This window comes from Periplaneta americana, chromosome 4 (assembly GCF_040183065.1).
Source record: "Periplaneta americana isolate PAMFEO1 chromosome 4, P.americana_PAMFEO1_priV1, whole genome shotgun sequence".
NCBI lineage: Eukaryota > Metazoa > Arthropoda > Insecta > Blattodea > Blattidae > Periplaneta > Periplaneta americana.
In genome coordinates this window covers 201,499,593-201,519,641 of record NC_091120.1, presented here as the reverse complement: position 1 = coordinate 201,519,641, position 20,049 = coordinate 201,499,593, and the positions used below count along the sequence as shown (strand labels likewise).

Sequence of the window (20,049 nt, the reverse complement as noted above, 5' to 3'; positions counted from 1 at the left end):
TATCATTATTATTATTATTATTATTATTACTACTACTACTATTACTACTATTATTATTTTTTATCATTATTATTATTATTATTATCAATAATTGTCTTATTTTTTTATACTTTGTATGTCTAATTTATTTTGACCTGCTGTTCATATTTTATTCTGCTTTTTCCTTTCTTTCTGTATGTTATATATTATGTCTGATTTTTACTTACTTGTTGTTTACATTACATTACATTATTATTATTATTATTATTATTATTATTATTATCAATAATTGTCTTATTTTTTTATACTTTGTATGTCTCATTTATTCTGACCTGCTGTTCATATTTTATTCTGCTTTTTCCTTTCTTTCTGTATGTTATATATTATGTCTGATTTCTACTTACTTGTTTGCATTATTATTATTATTATTATTATTATTATTATTATTATTACTACTACTATTCTTATTTTTTTATCAGCATTATTATTATTATTATTATTATTATTACTACTACTACTATTCTTATTTTTTATCAGCATTATTATTATTATTATCACTACTACTACTATTCTTATTTTTTATCATTATTATTATTATTATTATTATTATTATCATCATCATCAATAATTGTCTTATTTTTTTATACTTTGTATGTCTCATTTATTTTGACCTGCTGTTCACATTTTATTATGCTTTTTCCTTTCTTTCTCTAAGTTATATATTATGTCTGATTTCTACTTACTTGTTGTTTACATTTTATTATTATTATCTTATTCAGTTTTGTGTGTAAAATTGTAGTGTATTTTGTAAATTTGTAGTGTTTTTTGTAACACAGTTTTACTCCTGGTTGAGTGTTAGAGAAGGCCGTATGGCCTTAACTCTGCCAGGTTAAATAAATTATTATTATTATTATTATTATTATTATTATTATTATTATTATTATTACATACCTATTTTAGGCACTTGAAATCTGCTGTCTAATAATAACAAACTTGAAACTAAGGGAGGATTATTGTCTACGAACAACATTTGTGCAGGAAAATCTGAATGGAAGTTAAAATTGAATGAATGCGTACACACATAGTGAGAGGGGACTGAGGACCTGCTATGCTACAGTTCTGTAAAACAAGACATTTCTTGAACTGTAGAAGAGTCTGTACCAATTTATTAAGTATGTACACAGCTTATTATGCAGTTTCGTAGAATAAATGATAATGGCTTCTCATGGCTGCCACAATAGCAGCATATTACTGAGACTAATTCCGAAATACAGAATCCTATTTACAACGCAATTTATGTATGTCTTACATAATTAGCTTTGATCCTTTCCTTACCACCCTCTGGATGCAGGCGGTATTTATTTCTCAAGTTCGTGCATAAAACAAATGTGGGAAATTCAATAATATATTTAACACCAATGAAATATCTATGAAAATGTTGAAGTGTATAAGAGTGTATTTCAGATAAAAGTAAGGAAATTCAGAAAAATCCACATAAAGTACTAGGAGAGGGAAGACGGAGGGAAACAGCAATAAAAGGGACATTTTTATAGCTGCCTTTCTGACAGAAATCCTCTCAGGCAGCTAACACTGTTACCCACATAAAACGGTATTTTGTATCGATTCCAGTAAGAAATAACTAACATCCTTCTGTTTTTAAAATAAACATAATCTTTATATCTGATCCTTTAGTCTAACAGTAGGTAAAAACGTCAGACCCAAAAGTATAACTTCTTTAAAAAATAAATGTACTGTAATATTGTTTTCCATGCAAGGCTCTCTGGTCATTTAAGTACAGAATTGTGCATAAAATCTGGTTGGAAGGTTCTTCAAACAATATTCATCTTTACAGCAATTAAGACTTCAAATTATGATTTCCTAAATTCCAGACATAAAAAATACAATATTCCATTCCAGATGGAATTTAATGAATGAAAATACACGTATTTAAACAAATGAATAAGTTAATTGAGAAACTTCAAAATTCTCTAACCTTGTAAGAGAAAAAAAAAAATCAGCCCAGTACAAATACTGACAACCAATCTGCTTCTCGAAATTCCGAGATTTATAATTGTATACAAAATTACGATTTGGCTGATATGAAGATCAACAGTGAGGGGAGGGGAGGGCAGGACGCTGCATTAGCAAACAATAATATACACTTCATATTATTAAAGTTCTCTGAACTGAGTATTTCTCAATTTACTTGAAGATGAATCTCAAAACCGAGAAACTGTCAGATTGTTATAAAAAGTGAGTCACCAAGTTATACCAGCACTTTTGTGAAGCTTATTCTTGGAGTCATTTCGAGTAAAAGGACTTCATGCGAACATGGTAACCTGGAAACTGTAGCAACTGTAATCCTAAGAAAAGCAGTAGATGTAATTGTGTAACCCCTTACCGCATTCTGCGACAGATATGGCACATACCGGTTTTATATTCATATAATGTATAATATAAGCATATAATATTTCAAACTGCATACTGGGACAAATATGGCACACTGTCAAGAATTGGATTTGACCATATGTGATACCAGTTGAGAAAGAAAGAATTACTTAAGTTATTTGAATATTAAACCAGTGTGTGCAAGACTGTGCCATGCAGTAAGGGGGGGTTACCTATAAAATAAAAAATAAGAAATATCAGGAAGATTGATTGCAAAAGTATGGGACTAATTACAGCTTTTTTTAAGTTGAACTATACTTTGTCGTATTTTACTCTGAAAAAGAAATAACTCATGTCATAATTTTATTTTATATAGCATCTGATAGAATTTGTTTTCCCTGTGCAAAACAGTATTTACTTTACTCGATTATTATTTGTTTTTTTCCTACAGTAGGACTCTTAACTTTTGTTTTCACCCCAATTCTACAAGCGGACTTATAGATGAGGGGTTCAAAACCAGAATGAACCAAGTCCTTCTGGAATAATTTTGAGAAATTGAGTCTTAAAGTTCCTGGTTCACGCTTAGCAACCTTCACCTTCCATAGGAAATGCTGCCCTCTGTGGAGTAACAAATGAGTTATGGACTTTGTTTGTTATGGCAATGAATAAATCTAAGATTTCTTCATCCGAGATTGTATTAATCCACAGACTGATCACTGGTGGACTTGGTCCACTCTGGTTGTGAGACCCTCAGATGTCACTAGAGCCAGACCACTTAGTTCGTCAGAGACTATCCCAAGTGCACCACAGATGGTTGGCCCACATTGCACTCATAATGAATATTGACGGAAAATTGTTGGCATGAAATAGGGGAACCGGAGTACCTGAAGAAAACACCTGTGTTGCCTGGACCACAGGCATGCTGAACACAAGTTACAAATTTCAGGATACAGCAGGATTTGACAGCCTGCTTTGGAAGCATGACAATCACAGAGATTCCAGTGATGACTCGGATTTAGACGAACATGGTGATAAAAGACTTCAGATTATAAAGATGGAAGTGCAACAAAAATATGAACTTAAAAAAAAAACATTTTCGCTTCTACAATAGGTTTTCTGCGTATATTTGGCATAGATGCAAGTTATATTCCCCAGCACACTTATTTGTTTTTGTGTTCTAAAAATTGGGCGCATATTATATTTGATGGTGTGTTATAAAGAAGTAAATACAATTTTTATGCTTCCTTCTAACCCATGTTCAATTTTTAATGAGAACTTTTGGCATTTGTTTCTATAGATCCATGGGGTTATCATCATGGAGCAAGTTTAAATCTCAAGGCATAGATAAATGATGCAAGCCACATCTGTTGTTTGCACTGGTACTGTTCTTTTGTTTTGTCAACAAATAAATGCAGCCATGTATTAAAAACAAAATATAAATGTTATCCATGTTATTATTACAACGAAACTTTCTTTTTTTTTTAATTTCTAAAAGGTGAAAAGAATGTTACAATGGAGCATTACAAATTTATTTTTGAAACTTACTTCTGCACAGGACTTTTAGTTGTACAACAGTATCATTATGATGTTGATCATTGCGTAAATGAGCTTTGACCAATTAGCCATAATTCCAGCAATTTCCTCAAAGAAACCTTCTCAGAACTATCAATAGGTAAATTCAATATTTTCTTGTTCACGTAATAACAAAATATATATACATTTTTAAAAATGAATATACAGTGAAACCTCTCCTCACGGACACCTCCAAGATACAGACAGATTTTTATGTCCCAACTGAAATAATATAGAAATAATGATAAATTCAACTCTCGTTTATGGACACTCTCAGACACGGACCTCCTGCCTGCAGACAGAACTTGGATTTCAAGGCCTAATGTGTTACAAAAATGGAAAATTTAGTTTTGAGAACTGTACAGAAATTCCTTAACATGAAAGATGACAATAAGGATCTCATAGGCAACCACTAGCCCAGCCGGCTACCCCTTGTTAGCTGGAAGCGGGTGGATAAACAAAGTCATAAAATTTAACCTGTCTGATGGGTCCAAGGTTTTCGCAATCGTGAAATTGTATTCGACACATGATAGGGTAAGTAAAATTATTCTCTTCACTTCAATCAGTTGTTCTATTTCGAGAGACATGGCACCTGAACATAAAAGTTAAGTTGAAAACTGCAAATTACAGATAACTGTAGACCTAGAATAAAATTGATGGCACAGTATTATATTTTCCCTTTTTGGTCTTATCTACTGTAGTTCAAAGTTGCAAAGAATTTACTGTAGTACAGTAGACTGTATTTATAATTAAACTACAATAATACATTTCATTTAAAGCGTGAAGGAATACATAATGCATATTATAAATTTACTGTTAGACTGGGGAGCCTCCCTCCCGATAAAGGACACCTCCCAGATGCGGACAGATTGATAGATCCCTTCGATGTCCATAAATGAGAGGTTTCACTGTAATAAACAAATTAAAATACTGAGTGCAAAACTCCGACATTCGAAAGTACCACAAATAATTAAATCAGTAAAATAGGCTTGGCAAACAAACCTACGACACCTTGAACATAAAAACAAGTCCCTGAAGATCCCATTTAAAACTGAACATATGGTATAATGCATAATATAGTTCCATGCACAGCCTTGTACAGGGTGATCCATGACTAACGTGCTAACTTGACGAGGTAATTCCTTAGGTCATTGTGATAAGAATAGTTCCTATAATCATAGATCCAGTTTTCAACAGTTGCAATGTAACTATTCTTAGCACTGTAACATGATGGATCACCTCAAGTTTTGTATGTTAGTCACATTACTTGATGCCACTTGCTAGAATGTGTAGATCACAGAGGAGTCACAAAGTTTCATTCACTGTGATGTATGTACTTCTCTAAACAGAAAGGAACTGCACGACTATTGGGAGACATTCATGTATATACGAACCTCTTTTACTCAAAATGACTTCACAAAAATAAGTTTCAAGCATGCCATTGTAACTCAGTAAATTACCCTGGCTTTCCCCGAGAAACAACATACATTTCATCATATTGTTTTGTTATTTTGTAGTACATAATACTTAATCTTCAACATCTGTGACTGATAAGTTTAGTGGCTTGCGAGTTTCTCAAATAACTGATCCAAACAGTGAAAGAAAGCGGTGGTTATGAAACATTGGACCAAACATATCGGACAGTACAGATTATCACCACCAACGCATGGGAGGTATAACAAAGGTGTGATCATTATTATGCTTGTGATCAAAGAATCGGACTTGCATTGAAAAATGTATGGCAACATATGCATGCTCACATCCACACCACACCCATGCACACGCACTCTCCATGCTCACATAAAAAAGAAGTATAATATTTACATCAATACTTTTAGTTGGCACCTATGCAACGAGGTCACTCTCACACTCACGCGGAAGATCATAATCTCGAGTCTTAATTTTGCATTATACACAAGTTTCAACGTCGCACAGTAACCTTGACTAAACACTGTAACGTAACACTAGAAGGGATCACACACCTGATGTAGCCGAAGTGAGGAAGATCTGCCTAGACTGGAATCATGATACAAGTAATTGGAAAGTCTCAATTCATTTTGATAATAGTACATTATGCAACGAGCATATAATAGTAGTAATTAAGACGCGAGTATGTTTATGAAACGAGCGCAAGCGAGTTTCATAATTTTCATACGAGCGTCTTAATTACCATTATAGTCAAGTTTCATACGACTTTTTATGCTCGACCATATTTCTAACTTGAAATTATTCATAAGTATTCATGTTATTCTTATCTGACTGAGGAGCGGAACTGACCTTGCCCAATACCTCGTAAATTGTGAGATGTGCGCAGACGCGAAAGTATTGATTTTTTCCGAGAAACAGATGTCGACATTGACCCTGATATAATCTAGAGAGTAAAATAAACATTAATCTTGATATAACCTTGAAATTTAATTAGACATTGAAAAAGGAGATGACAAATTGAATTTATTTGAATATTATTTACAATTAACGCTAATTATTATAGTAACAGAACTGACTTTATTTCAAATATAGGTGATTTACTGATTTATTGTTGTCTTTCGATTTCATATTCGAGAATAATTGATACTTGCGCTTTCATATTGCTACAATGGTATTTTCTGATTGGTGGAACACCTGAACTTTAATGAATAGGTGTACTTTAATGAGGTGCATTAAAGGGCTGCTACCAGGTGTATAATTACTACATTTCGGCATGGTCGAGCATAAAGATTATTATTACACTGAGGCTTCGATTATCATCATTAATTTGTCCCACAAAATTGCTATGGCAATTGAATTATTTAAAATTCACGTTATAACAATAATTCATTCTGAAAACAAAACCTAGCCATGTACAAATATATTTTAGGTACTGAAAGCTGTAGATCTATCACTATGTGGTGGCAGTCCATTGTTGGGATGAGTGACACATGCAGCAGAAATGTAAGCGAAGTGTAATAAAAATGTCCAATGCTCACCTAGTGATCCCTGAGAGGTATTACACTAATGTGATAGGTTGCTTGTGAGACACTACTACTACCGCTCTATTAAAAACCATCCGCACTTGTCTCAGTCCAGCAGCTAGGCTAATCAGAATCAGAACGAGATTGACAACTCGTTGTTCCACTTCCAGACGAAGAGAAATCAACACTCTCATGCTCGCAAGGAACAACTGCATTGTCAATAACATCAGGCACAATGCTAAGGCCTCATACCTGGACTGTCGTTATGGAAATAGCGCTGTTCGAGTTCTCATGGGGGAACAAATTTTATCATGAAATTTTGGCCAGTCTCAACACCATATAGGAGTAAAGGTAAATATACTGTTTTATAAATCTGCATTTTTGTTTTCTTGATGGATAAGCATAAAAGCATGGTGACGGCATCAGAAATGAAATATCTGAGAAAGGTAGTTGGGAAAACTAAGAGAGATAGAGTTAGAAATATAAATATTAGAAATGAACTGCAGCAGGCACCAGTGGTAGAACAAATTGAAAGGAAACAACTGAATTGGTTTGGACATCTGGTTAGATTGGGAGATGAAAGGAAAGTGAAAGAAGTATTCGAATCAAGAGTAGAAGGTAAGAGGAGGAGGGGTAGACCAAGAATAGAATGGGAACAATACGTTAATGATGTGGTGGGGAGAAGAGGGAAGGAAATCCGGGAAATAAGAAGATTGGCATTGGACCGGGAGAGATATAAGAAATGGGTGGAGGACCCAACGCTGCAAGGCACAAGGGATAGATGAAGAAGAAGAAGCTATAATGGCTGAAGCAATATCGTTCTAACAACATGATACCCCCATATTGATTGATCGTCCACCTCTGCTATGGCATGTAGTAGTGAGACCAGCAGCCAACAGTTGGCCTTGGGCCTTCATAGGCTGTCGTGCCACACATCATTTTTTATTATTATTATTATTATTATTATTATTATTATTATCTCGTTTTATAAACCTATGGATCAACAAGTGGCTCTCTTCTGACAAAGGAAAAATTTTACAGTCTGTACAAAAGAAACCAAATGATCTGGAAATGTACAAAAACTTTCCCAGACATGTTCAAACATTTTTAACAAGAGCCAGAACAGGTCACATTGTCACTCAATTGTACCTACACCGATTTCACCTTTCCGATAATCCAACTTGTCTGTGGTGTAATAATCATGATGAAGATCTGGAACACATTCTTCTATACTGTCCATCCATAAACCACAAAAGAAGTAAATTAAAATCATCAGTACCAGTTGCAGAAGACACAGCCCTGCAGTATATATTGACTACACCCCAACTCTGGCTACTAGTAACAGGCATCTATAACGAACACCGATCAAAATACCCCTCATTTCTCGTGGAAAACAAAAACTGAATAGACTACAGTGGACTTTATGTTGTCAGCAAACAGCTGGATACATTAAGAAGATTGATGATTATTATTATTATTATTATTATTATTATTATTATTATTATTATCATTATCATCTTCTAAATCGTTCTATATTAATATGTTACTCCCGTACTCGATTGATGACCATCCACCTCTGCTCTTTCTCAGTATTGCAGGATGATGACAGGTGAAAATAAACTTTTTTTGCCTCATAATTATACGCAATGCATAGACCTGATCTCTTATCTCAACCGATTCTGAGAAATAACAAACACCTCACAGCAACAAGGACACAAGAGAGCTGCCACCACAAAGTGAAACATCTGTAATATTCCAACTAGCTACAGTAGTCAACTGTAGTGCATTACACAACTCCTTGTTCACTATATAAATGACGACCCTCCCAACAGGAGGGGTGGCCTACACCTCAGACCATTGGCCAGACGGGAGGGGTGGCATACACCTCAGACCGTTTGAGGGAAGAATGTGGGAGGGGTGTTGGGGTGGAATGGTACATGGACTTAGAGGGATGGCAGGACTGGTTGTTAGGGTGTTGAGGGTTAGGTCAGTTCGGCGTGGGTGCGGTCGTTGGGCCACAACTCAACCCAAGGGCGTACAATAGACCTTAGGTTGCAGTGCATAGGGATGTTCCCCTTCCGGCCTCATAGAGAGAGAGAGAGAAAAAAAAATATATATATATATATATGACGTAGTTCGTGCCACATTATTATTGGGTACAGCTTTCACTCACATGGACTTGCAGGTGGCTTTAGTAAACTCTGTTCACTCTTGCAATGTAAACAAAACAAACTGCATTCATCTGCCAAAAACCAGACTGTAGATGTAACAGTCTGAATGCACATGTGACTTTTACTGTAATCTGACAGGATGGTATATTTAGTTTTGTCAGGTTTCCAATATGATCAACTTTTGCCTATCGATTTTCTGCATATGCACTGTACTTGCTATCAGTTCACCTCAGGCACTCTCTCAGCACGGTCCTCCAGGTTGGATCAATAATAGCTCACTTGGTAGCTTATAAACTTCAGAAACAAATGTAAGGTAACTTTTATCTTGCATTGGCATAAGAGCTAGCAATATTGACAATGACAATTCGCTTAGTTCTTTTGCTTGTCATTTTTAAAATTTGGAAAACTTCACTTTTACTATCTCTGCCGTCCAAGCCAATATTTTGACTCAGCTTATAATTAATCACTGGAAGCCATGTTCACTAATCACGACTAATTTTGGTATCTTTTAACTCTGTTAATGTCAGTTATTGAATTAATATTTCAGTTAACTGTACTGCACCTATCAAAGGGAGGAGTTAAGGCTACGGAAAAAAAAATGTTATGTTTTATTTAACGACGCTCGCAACTGCAGAGGTTATATCAGCGTCGCCGGATGTGCCAGAATTTTGTCCCGCAGGAGTTCTTTTACATGCCAGTAAATATACTGACATGAACCTGTTGCATTTAAACACACTTAAATGCCGTCGACCTGTCCTGGGATCGAACCCGCAATCTTGGGCATAGAAGGCCAGCGCTATACCAACTCGTCAACCAGGTCGACAAGATTATGGATCTGTGAAATTTCTAAGTTCTACATGTTTACACCAATTAATCTGAAACTTTCACCACATCTCTCTTACAATGTGGACATGCAATTCACAAATTTTTGCATTTGAAGATACCGATTTCCACATTTCAAGGAACCACTTTCAATATTTTCAAGTCATAGAATGGCTATAAGCTCTCAAGACACGACATTCTCAATGCTCTGTAGAATCTCTCAAACACATTTATTTTATGAGACAGCTCAAAACAGGCAAAGGATGTGACGAACTTCATAAAAGGCAGAAATTGCTTACTTGGGCTATCTCAATCTCTGGATATGCAGCAATTCATAAACAATTTTCTAAAATATCAAAACAAATCATAAAATTCAATAAAAATCTTTTCACACACGCTGGAATTCTGCTTAAAAATTGTCATTGAATTACAATATGAGTAAATCACGTATATAGATTCGAATGAGACCATTAAAAAATATTGGCTGCGTTCAGCCGGGACAGCGCTAATTCAGCTATTCATTTTTGCTGAGTTACAGCAGCCGTGAGTTGCTGAACGACCATTGCAAAATGTCCGCTGTCTTTACAAAGAAACACACTGCTATTGTTCCGTCTACTTTGGAATATACGATACCATTGGTTATTGCCTACCCCCTCCACTTTCGCTGGCTAGCAGCAGGCTTGCAGCAAAAAAAATTTTGCTATGAAAAATGGCGGCCGCTATTTCAGCACTGTCGGTCAGCTAGGCGTTCAGTGCTGTCACTATTTCAGCGCTACCTCAGCGCTGTCCCGGCTGAACGCAGCCAATAACATACAAAATCTTGGCACAAAAATAAAAAAAACCTCTCCGATTTGACAAAGGTCTGATCCACATAAAAACTTCTAACACACTTGAAAACTCAAATGTCATGGACCAATAGGGTTGTGGATGTACCTTGAGACACTGAACTCGTCCTGGTGACATCCACAATACAATAATCCGTTTTAAAATAGAATTAATACTAGTTCCTCCAGGGCAAAAAAAGAAACATAATTTGCAAACTTAACTAATGTGCTTTAGTCAAGGTTACTGACGAGATTTGTTGGAGAGAGAGGGACAACACATCTAAAGCTCACCTTCAGTTCCCAAACCAAGTTCTTCGACATGATATATAAATACAATATCGAATGTTTTCGCAGAGTAAAGGAACCCACAACCATTCCATTCACTTAAATTATAACAATAAAAATTAATAAAATAATACCACAATATCCAAACAAGAACGTGTGTACGCAGCATTCTTGCTCGGCAACAACCTTGAGTGCTACTGGAGACACCATTAAGTAAACAAACCATACAGCCACACAGGGAAGCAGAGTTGTCCACGTCGCTCGAGTGCTCGCATTGGGAACCAACCATATTTCAAAGCAACTGAGAGGCAACCAGAAAACAGCACGTCACTGTTTAAGTTAACAGTAATACGAAGGTATTCACAGCTGAATCACTATCAGAAGAAATTACGAGAGAGCAATTTATGTAAGTTCTCTACAAATGTCGCAAGACTTAAAAAATGATTTTCTGTCAACATGTCTCTGCCAGTAATTCACATTTATAATCTGTTAGTAAAAGTGCAATCAATGTCTAGTTTTCTTGTAAAAATGAGATTAGTCGAAAACGAATTTTATTTGCGAGACATTTATCAAGCAGTCTTCGTGGGGAAAATGTCACATGAAATGACAGAATGAAGTTATGAAAGTACCACAACACATTTAAAAACTGATGTATGGTATAGCATGAAATCATGCTCAGAAGATTAAACAAAGAACTCTGAAAAATACAGAACTTTTTAACCTTTCTACTATTGGTTCAACTATAAACAACACTACAAGCGTATGCAGTATTCTGATGCTGGGTTGCAAGAAAACAGACCTATAAATAATGTATTTCTCCATTAGTTAGTGGACCTTTAAAGTTAGTGGATTGTCGGGTTGCAGAAGAGGAATTTAACAGGTCACTATTATCTTTTCGCTGTAAGAAAAATCCTAATGTAAACAATAGCACGTGGCTGAAGTGAGGCTTCATTGGCCGCTGTTTGGCGCCATAGATTCTCAGTACGTGTTCCCACCTACTGTTGTACATTCTGTTTCATGTTAAACATTTCCCGTTACTCATCAAGTAGGCCTAACCTCACTACTATGCATTCGTTTGCTTAGGAAACATTTACTTTATAATTATACTGTAATTAAATTATCACATAATTTATTATATACATTTAAGAGCATTTGTTTTTCCACTTTTGAGAAGGTTTCCAATCTTATGACTAATAACCACACACACCGAGGATAAAGAAGCCATACTTCAGTACCACGTGCTTACGTAGTGACGCCAGCTCTTACAAGAACAGACTACCGCGGTGTTACTGTTGGTATTCATCTGTGTTCATAGTACATAACAAAATATAAAAGTGTTTTTTCTTTTACATAGCGTTTTACATATGAGTGAAGTTATATGTTTCATCGTATTTAACAACTAGAATTGAATTTTTTATTTTCAAATAATACAAGATTATGGTTTCCAAACACGAACTATATTTCTCTGCATCGTGTGAGTGTTTCGACCGTGAGCCAATCACGGGTATGACAGCCACGTGCTTGTGTTTACATTAGGATTTTTCTTACAGCGAAAACAGTATAGTTATTGGATCGTTAACCAAGCATCTTTGTATTTCACAAGTGACGCAATAGGACATGAATGAATAAAAAGTGAACATCAGCTGCTAGACTGATGGGAGGCATTGCTTTTATTGTTGTCAAAATTTGCAATAAATGGCCTATTGACTAATACGAATCAGAAAGAAATCAGGAACAGAAGTTTCAGTGAGAAAGATAAATATACCTATTTGTTATTTATTAGAAATAGCGCACGAGTGCATTGATTTCATAGAAAATAAAAAGACAGACTACAGAGCACATAACCTCGAAGTCAGACGATGAACTAGAGTCCGTAATAAAGAAATAAATAACTTCGCTATTCGAAGAATTAATTAATAACAGTCTTACTAATAAACCGTTTATAGTTTTTATACGAGACTTATGCAGAGTTGAGGCAGAAAACGTTACTAATAAACCGTGAATAAGCTATGGACCTATAAACAGGCTGTAACTATACAGTGGGAATTGCTTTGCAGTAGTTATATACAAGAAACCTCTTGTTTAAGCGTTGTATATAGAGAAAAAATGGCCGCCTCTCTAACAGCTGTTCGTATCCACTGTCATTTTATGATGATGGTTGCCTAGTAACCAAAGAAGAACAAACCAAAGAGCACAGAATAATTAGAATAATATTACTGTAGCTTGTACTCTTTGACCAAAATATAGTATGGTAATCGATTAGAGCCAGTTGTACTATCGATACTTTACACTCCACACTAGAGCGCTCTACCGGATGCAACAGAGAACCTCAGATATTCTATTATCTTTCGTAACGAAGTAATGACGAAACTATGACGTAGCTGTGTAACAGTTATACTGTTATACATGACGTATGTAGTGATTATTAGTAAGGAATTTACACATGCCGTATAAACGAGCTACTGATTATATAAGTATAAGACAGTTAAACGTCTGTATATAGAGTTTTTATTAGTAAGACCGTAAATGAATAAACAAGTAATCAAATTACCGTATATCGATGACTAAGAAGAGATACCTCTAACTACAAAAATGGTAATTTAGTTTAACTAACTTACATTATTATTATTTAGATTAACTACATATTATTGTGTTCACAAAATTGGACAGTGTACTAATATATTGTTCTCGAATAAAAGATCTTGGGAAGCATAAACATACATATAACAAGTTTGTCTATTTTGAGAAAATAATTTCTGAAACAGTTTCCTTTAATTACCTGCAAATGTACAGATATGAGTATCACTTTTTAGGCATCGATATGCAATATTATTTTAACATCGTGTATATACGCCTATTATACAAAATATCGCAAGCCTGAATCTCATACAGGTAACATTACGATTAATGAAAATATATAAACTACTCGTCGATATACAAAATGTATGTAAGGTGACTGTCTAACGTACGAATAAATATTATTATAGGAGGGAAATCAGATCTCTAAGTTAGGGAATACTTTAACGGATCGATAACACTACAGATGTTTCTTGCAACGCATCTTTCGAACTTATTGGTCCGTTATCGGCTAACGAAGGAATAAATGCATTCTTGCAACCCACCATGAATGTCGAATTTAGTGGAAGCCTGATAGTACAATGAGGGACATGATAGTTGAGCGATTCGAGTTTTTTTCTAAGTCAAAGAATGTCACACTGCACACGCTCTGAGCTGAAAGTTTTCAGTCATTATGTTGATATATTCACTTCGCTTTTCTGCTTAAATGTTACATATCTATGCTGAGAAGGAATTAAAACTATAAACTCTAATGAACCATGCTACAGATCTTGAATCATTTTCACCCGTTCAACAATTATGTCCCTATTCCAATATGGTACCTATGCAACATGGTTACCATTACCACTGCAGACATGTCATAACCTGCTGTTATTTTTAAAGTGACCCTATAAGGTACGAAATTTGAAATGCTACTTCGAAAAACAATTTTCTGTATTAGCACTTGCATTAAAATTTAAAGTCATACCATTTAAATCGAGAACAACAATGTATCACAGTAGTATTAATGGTACCAAAGAGTTAACACTGATTCTATTTTTTCTTTTGTTTTGCTGAATTCCTAACATTTCATATGGATTTCATGGATAATAAAGGCAGATGGTCTTCATTTTGAACATCTACTGTAAGTAAATAGGTATAAGAATCTTTTACTTTTAATAACAAAGCAAGTTACAATTTTAATTGCCGTAGGAGTGAGTGGCTATTAAAACACAAAAGCCAGTGGCATCTGTAAAGAATTTCCTTGTACGGATGTTTCACATGTTGTGATACACTTTACCAGTAGTCTTAGGAGAATGTTTCAAAGCATTTGAATGAGTGCAGTGAAATACGGTATAATGAAACAGTGCTAACACGTAGTACATCTCCAAGCCAGGTGTACCAACTGTCCAACAGTGTACTGGACTATACATACTTATGTTTCTGTTGCTCTGCTCAAACTGTTTTGCCATAAAATGATGCAATCCGAATCTTTGCACACGACATTTCTATACAACTATCAGCACTGTGTTTTTTACTTGGTTATTCAACGACGCTGTATCAACTACGAGGTTATTTAGCATCGATGGAATTGATGACAGCGAGATGAGGCCAAGGATATGCCATAGATTACCTGATATTTGCATTACAGTTGGGGAAAACCTCGGAAAAACCCAACCAGGTAATCAGCCCAAGCGGGAATTGAACCTGCGCCTGAGCGCAACTCCGGATCGGCAGGCAAGTGCCTTAATCGACCAAGCTACACCGGTGGCCTCAGTACTGTGTTAAACCAGCACATTCATGTGACTGAAATTAAATTACAATAAATAATCCAATACTGAATCTACTTATTAATCTGTGTTCGTGTCTAGTCATTGCTCTATCATTTAATTTAATGTGTGACCAAAAGAATGCCTAATGATTTTGATATTACATAACATAAAATAAGTTATTTTCCCTTTTTATTTATGAAAGTAAATTAATATTTCGAAGACTCGTAGCTAGCTAGTACAAAAAAATCTGCATTGCTCTTATCTTACACGATGCCTTTCTTTTGTTTTGGAATAGCAAAACTCCAACATGGAGATCATATCATCTTGTTTTATACTCCATTTTACACCAAAAGGGACAGAATGTCCATACGGAATGAAATGATGAAAAATTAAATTTTAGAAAATTCTTATGTAAGTGACGTAAGAACTACCACTACCAAAATATTAAAATAATGGCAGGATATGGAGGTAGTTTCTAGGGCTATGTGCCTGTTAAGGTCTTCTCAAGATGTACGAAATAGCATGCATCCTTTATTTATTTAAGCAACACTCTTTGTAAAAAACGTTTTTTAACAAAAGAAAAAAAAAATGGATCACGTTAAAAATTTGTACTTCTGCTAGTATGAAGTTACACAGGTTTTCCAGTTTTGAAAACACTTCGTGATGTATGCTTAAAAAATTAGAATTTTGTAGAACATCCGTGTTCTCTTTCAATAACACATTACATTTCCAATGAAGAGCGACCATGACAGCTATTTACGGAAATCAATACTGACTTGTCCAATTTTGTCAAAAAATAAAGTAAAATAGCTTGGAAAATGACAATCTATACAAGGATTGCACCTCAAAATCAGTTACCTACGAAGTAGTAAAATAAAAAATTGACGACAACTTGGTTGAAGTTTACCCTCACTTATACAAAATGTTAAGAATAGTAAAAAGGTAAAGGTATCCCCGTAACATGCCATGAAGGCACTTGGGGGGCATGGAGGTAGAGCCCCATGCTTTCCATGACCTCGGCACTAGAATGAGATGGTGTGGTCGGCACCACACTCTGACCGCCTTTTATCCCCGAGAAAGACCCGGTACTCAATTTTATAGTGAACCTCGGGGCCGTTCTGCAAGTTTGGCAATGAGAAAAAATCCTGTCACCACCTGGGATCGAACCCCGGACCTTCCAGTCCGTAGCCAGCTGCTCTACCAACTGAGCTACCTAGCCGCCATTAAGAATAGTACAGATTAATAATTCCTTACAGTAGGTTCAGACGAGAAATCTCTCTAAAAATTGTAATTTATACAACATTATCCATCAAGAGATGTTGTTAAACTGGCAAGTCTGGCTGATGAATATGGCTTGGTTTCAAAGTTAAGCTATTTCTCTGTTATAGACGAATTTAGTACAGACAAATATCACAACTGTTTAATAAAATTTTTGTTACATTCTATGCAAATGACTTGACTTGTTTAAAATTAAATTTATTTTTCTCTCTCTTAAAGGACTTTGTATCTTTGCCTATGGGCTTGCTATCTTTAGGGTGAGTGCTGATGACTCTCTTGCTGTCACAGTACCAATCATTACCACAAAATTCGTTCAACATCAAATAATTTAACGTTCACAAAGTCACACATATAATAATCAAGTATTTAAAATATGGCCTCACAATAGTTCCATTGTAACAGTTAACAAAATAAATAAAAACAACATAAAATGAGTTTCGACATGGACAACTCTGACCCCAGAAAATTAATATAACGACAGAGTAGAATTGTTGGAAATATCACCACAGCCTGCAACTATCTAAATGTATACTGATGCAACAATACAGGAAATACTAAGATTTCTTTTTCATTTTTTTTCTGCTTCTTCTATTTTATCGCACATTCATAAATATAACCAACACATTGCTTTCATGGAAGAACATAAAAAGTGGGGGTGAAATAAAATGAAATCATCAACATTCGTCATACACAAGCCCGCAGCTTCCAACATCCACCACAAAAATGTCTCATTGGCTCACAGACTCTACAACGTTCGTATTAATCTCGTATTCTACATACCCCAGTTTTAAACGCTCCAAGATTATTAAAAAAAAAAGGGGGAGAGGTTAAGTATGAACTGCAGTTCGATGTGAAAAATCCGCAGAATTGGACCTTTTTATGTCATATCTACAATGTTTGTAACGTATTTCTACAGAAGGTTCCTGCAAAGATTACATTCCATCTAGTATACTGAACTGGTCTTGCGACATGAAGATCAATCCATTACATATGCCTGTGATTATATACTTTCAACACTGACCATTACACCGACAATATGACACCACATCCAGACGTGCCTCATCTCAGGGCGTCCCAGCTCTCCAGGAGGCGCCTGTGGCAGCACGTCGCGAAGTCTGTCACTTGGTTCAGAATCCCGGGCTGCGCTGGAAGCGCATCGCTGCACTATATGAACCGTGGGGGCCCGGTGTGGTACGGGCCGGACCCCATGTGTCGAGCATGGTGGTGTGTGTACGGCGGTGGCGGTCCAGGGCCCGGTCCGCCCAGGTATCTGTGGTACCCCCCGTGCGGCAGGGGGTGGGGCAGCAGTGGGTGGACGGGGTGGGGGGACAGGGGGTTGTGCAGGTGGCTTGTGCCATCCCCGAGGTCCAGCTCCAACTCCTGTTGCTCCTGCAGCTGCAGCTGGCCGAACGATGCTGTTGCCATGGCGACATCTGGCATGATGTCGGACAGGTGGCCGTCACTACAGGAGCTGCTCTCGGGCTGTGGAAGGGAAAAGCAGACAGTCACTGATGGAATTGATGGTTAAACAAATTTTTTGTCACTTCCTGGGAACCAGTAAAGAGACAGATGAGAATGTAAACATTCAAACCAACAAGCAGCCATGGTGATCTATACTAAAAGCCAGGTTATGAACCGACGAAACAGGAAGTAGTTGGATGGGCGAGAGGAAAGTGCGGGTTAGAGGGGTAGACTGTGCAGTGATGGCACGTTGAGTGTGGGGGATGGAGGGGAGAACGAGAACGGAGCTTTTCATTGGACCTCGCGTGAAAATGTCGTCTGCTAACGAAAATCTGGCAAAGGAATCACGGAGACAGTGTAGCCAGTTCATTTGCAGTACCACGTGCATTACGAGTCGTATTTCGTACCAGCATCATTAGCTCGTGCTTTCTTAAAAACAGTAATTTTAATTACTAATATTGTGGATAGTGTTATCGAGAACTATATACAGTAGTTATTTTAAACATATCGGTGACAAACGCTGAACACGCTTTGAATCTCGCCCCACTATGTGGCAACAGAGCTCAGAAAGAGACCAACACAACGTTGCTTCCGGTTTAGTCGGTTCATAACCTGGCTTTTAGTATAGTGACTAGAGCGATGGACTTATAATTCTGTGGACCGAGATTCGATCCCTGGTGTACCCCCAATTAATAACTTGTGTTGGCCAAGCCCAAGGTCCATGTAGCCCTGGTTCATTCCAACAAATCTCTATCATCATTTCATCAAATCACGAGTGATGCAAGTCCAGCTTCATATGGCACACCTTGAGCAATGACTGTCGGTAAATTGGTGTACACAATTGGCTCCATATAGGTCAATGGTGAAAAGTTATGTACCTGCCATTAGTCATCATCGTCATTGTCAACTCTTCAAAGATTATGAGAGCTCTCCTATTCCAGCCTCATGTTTTGTGCCATCTCCTTGCAGATCTTCCTACAGCTCTATAGCCAGAAGATTAATATCTACAGTATATGAAGAGTCCACTGCAAGAATGATGGATGTCACTTTCTTGTCGAAAATGAACCAAGACTGTCAATGCACAGCTTAAGACATACAGAATGTACATACAGAGTTATATGGCATTAACACTGATAGTCATTGTCCAGTAATGATCGGAAAATCACAGTTAAGCTTTGAGCGCTAAGCATTTCAAACTTTCAATTGCTTCTCCTGCAAAATGTATTCCAAATGACATCCATCATTCTTGCAGTGGACTCTTCATATGTTTATAGTGAAATGTGGGTATTATCCATTCTCAAGAGATGATTTTTTCCACTTTTCCCTATATGTTGTAATTTTTTCAATCAATGAAAATATATTTAAATTTTTTCGTATATCTTCATTCCTGCCATTATTATATAAAAAAATTCAAACCAACCAATCAGAAGCACTCAGTTGCTATGGAAAAAGCACACTGCCACTTCAGTTTGCAGTGATTACACGATACCAATAAAACAAAGGAGTAGAGATCATATTTTATGGTGAATAAAAATCTTAAATAATAGATTTTTTATGAAATTGAGATTTTAATGTGAAACACAAATAGCTCTTACTCCATCTATCAATGTTGTTGTTTCCTAATGCCAGGCATTTGACAATAAAGTCATTTGACCTCTTGCACTCAAAACATTCTTTTTGTATGACTTGAGGCTTTCCCGGTGTTTGATGTAGAATAACTCTTCTCGGGTTCTCAGCCAGGTGAGTTGGAGATTTGCTTCCAAGCTTTCGACGGCTAGCTCTGCCATCTTCTTCATTCCCTAAAGAAGATGACAGAGCTAGCCGTCGAAAGCTTGGAAGCAAATCTCCAACTTACCTGGCTGAGAACCCAAGAAGAGTTATTCAACATTCTTTTTATTTAAAAATAAAGTCACTCAAAATACATTTCAATATTAGATTCCAAATTCTGTATTGAAATAGGGTTAGAATACAGAATTCAAAATTTTGTACA

The 20,049-nt window shown here is 36.2% G+C and overlaps 1 protein-coding gene across 1 annotated transcript in view; it reads right to left on the bottom strand.

The window, feature by feature from the left end:
- Positions 1–1,627: 1,627 nt before the first annotated feature.
- The window catches only part of LOC138698608 (BTB/POZ domain-containing protein 7), a 46,146-nt gene continuing 27,724 nt past the window's right edge, over positions 1,628–20,049 (bottom strand). The window contains exon 9 of the mRNA XM_069824656.1: positions 1,628–18,080. Within this exon, the coding sequence (XP_069680757.1) occupies positions 17,763–18,080 (318 nt within the window). The 3' untranslated portion in view covers positions 1,628–17,762. The remainder of the gene's footprint in view (positions 18,081–20,049) is intronic.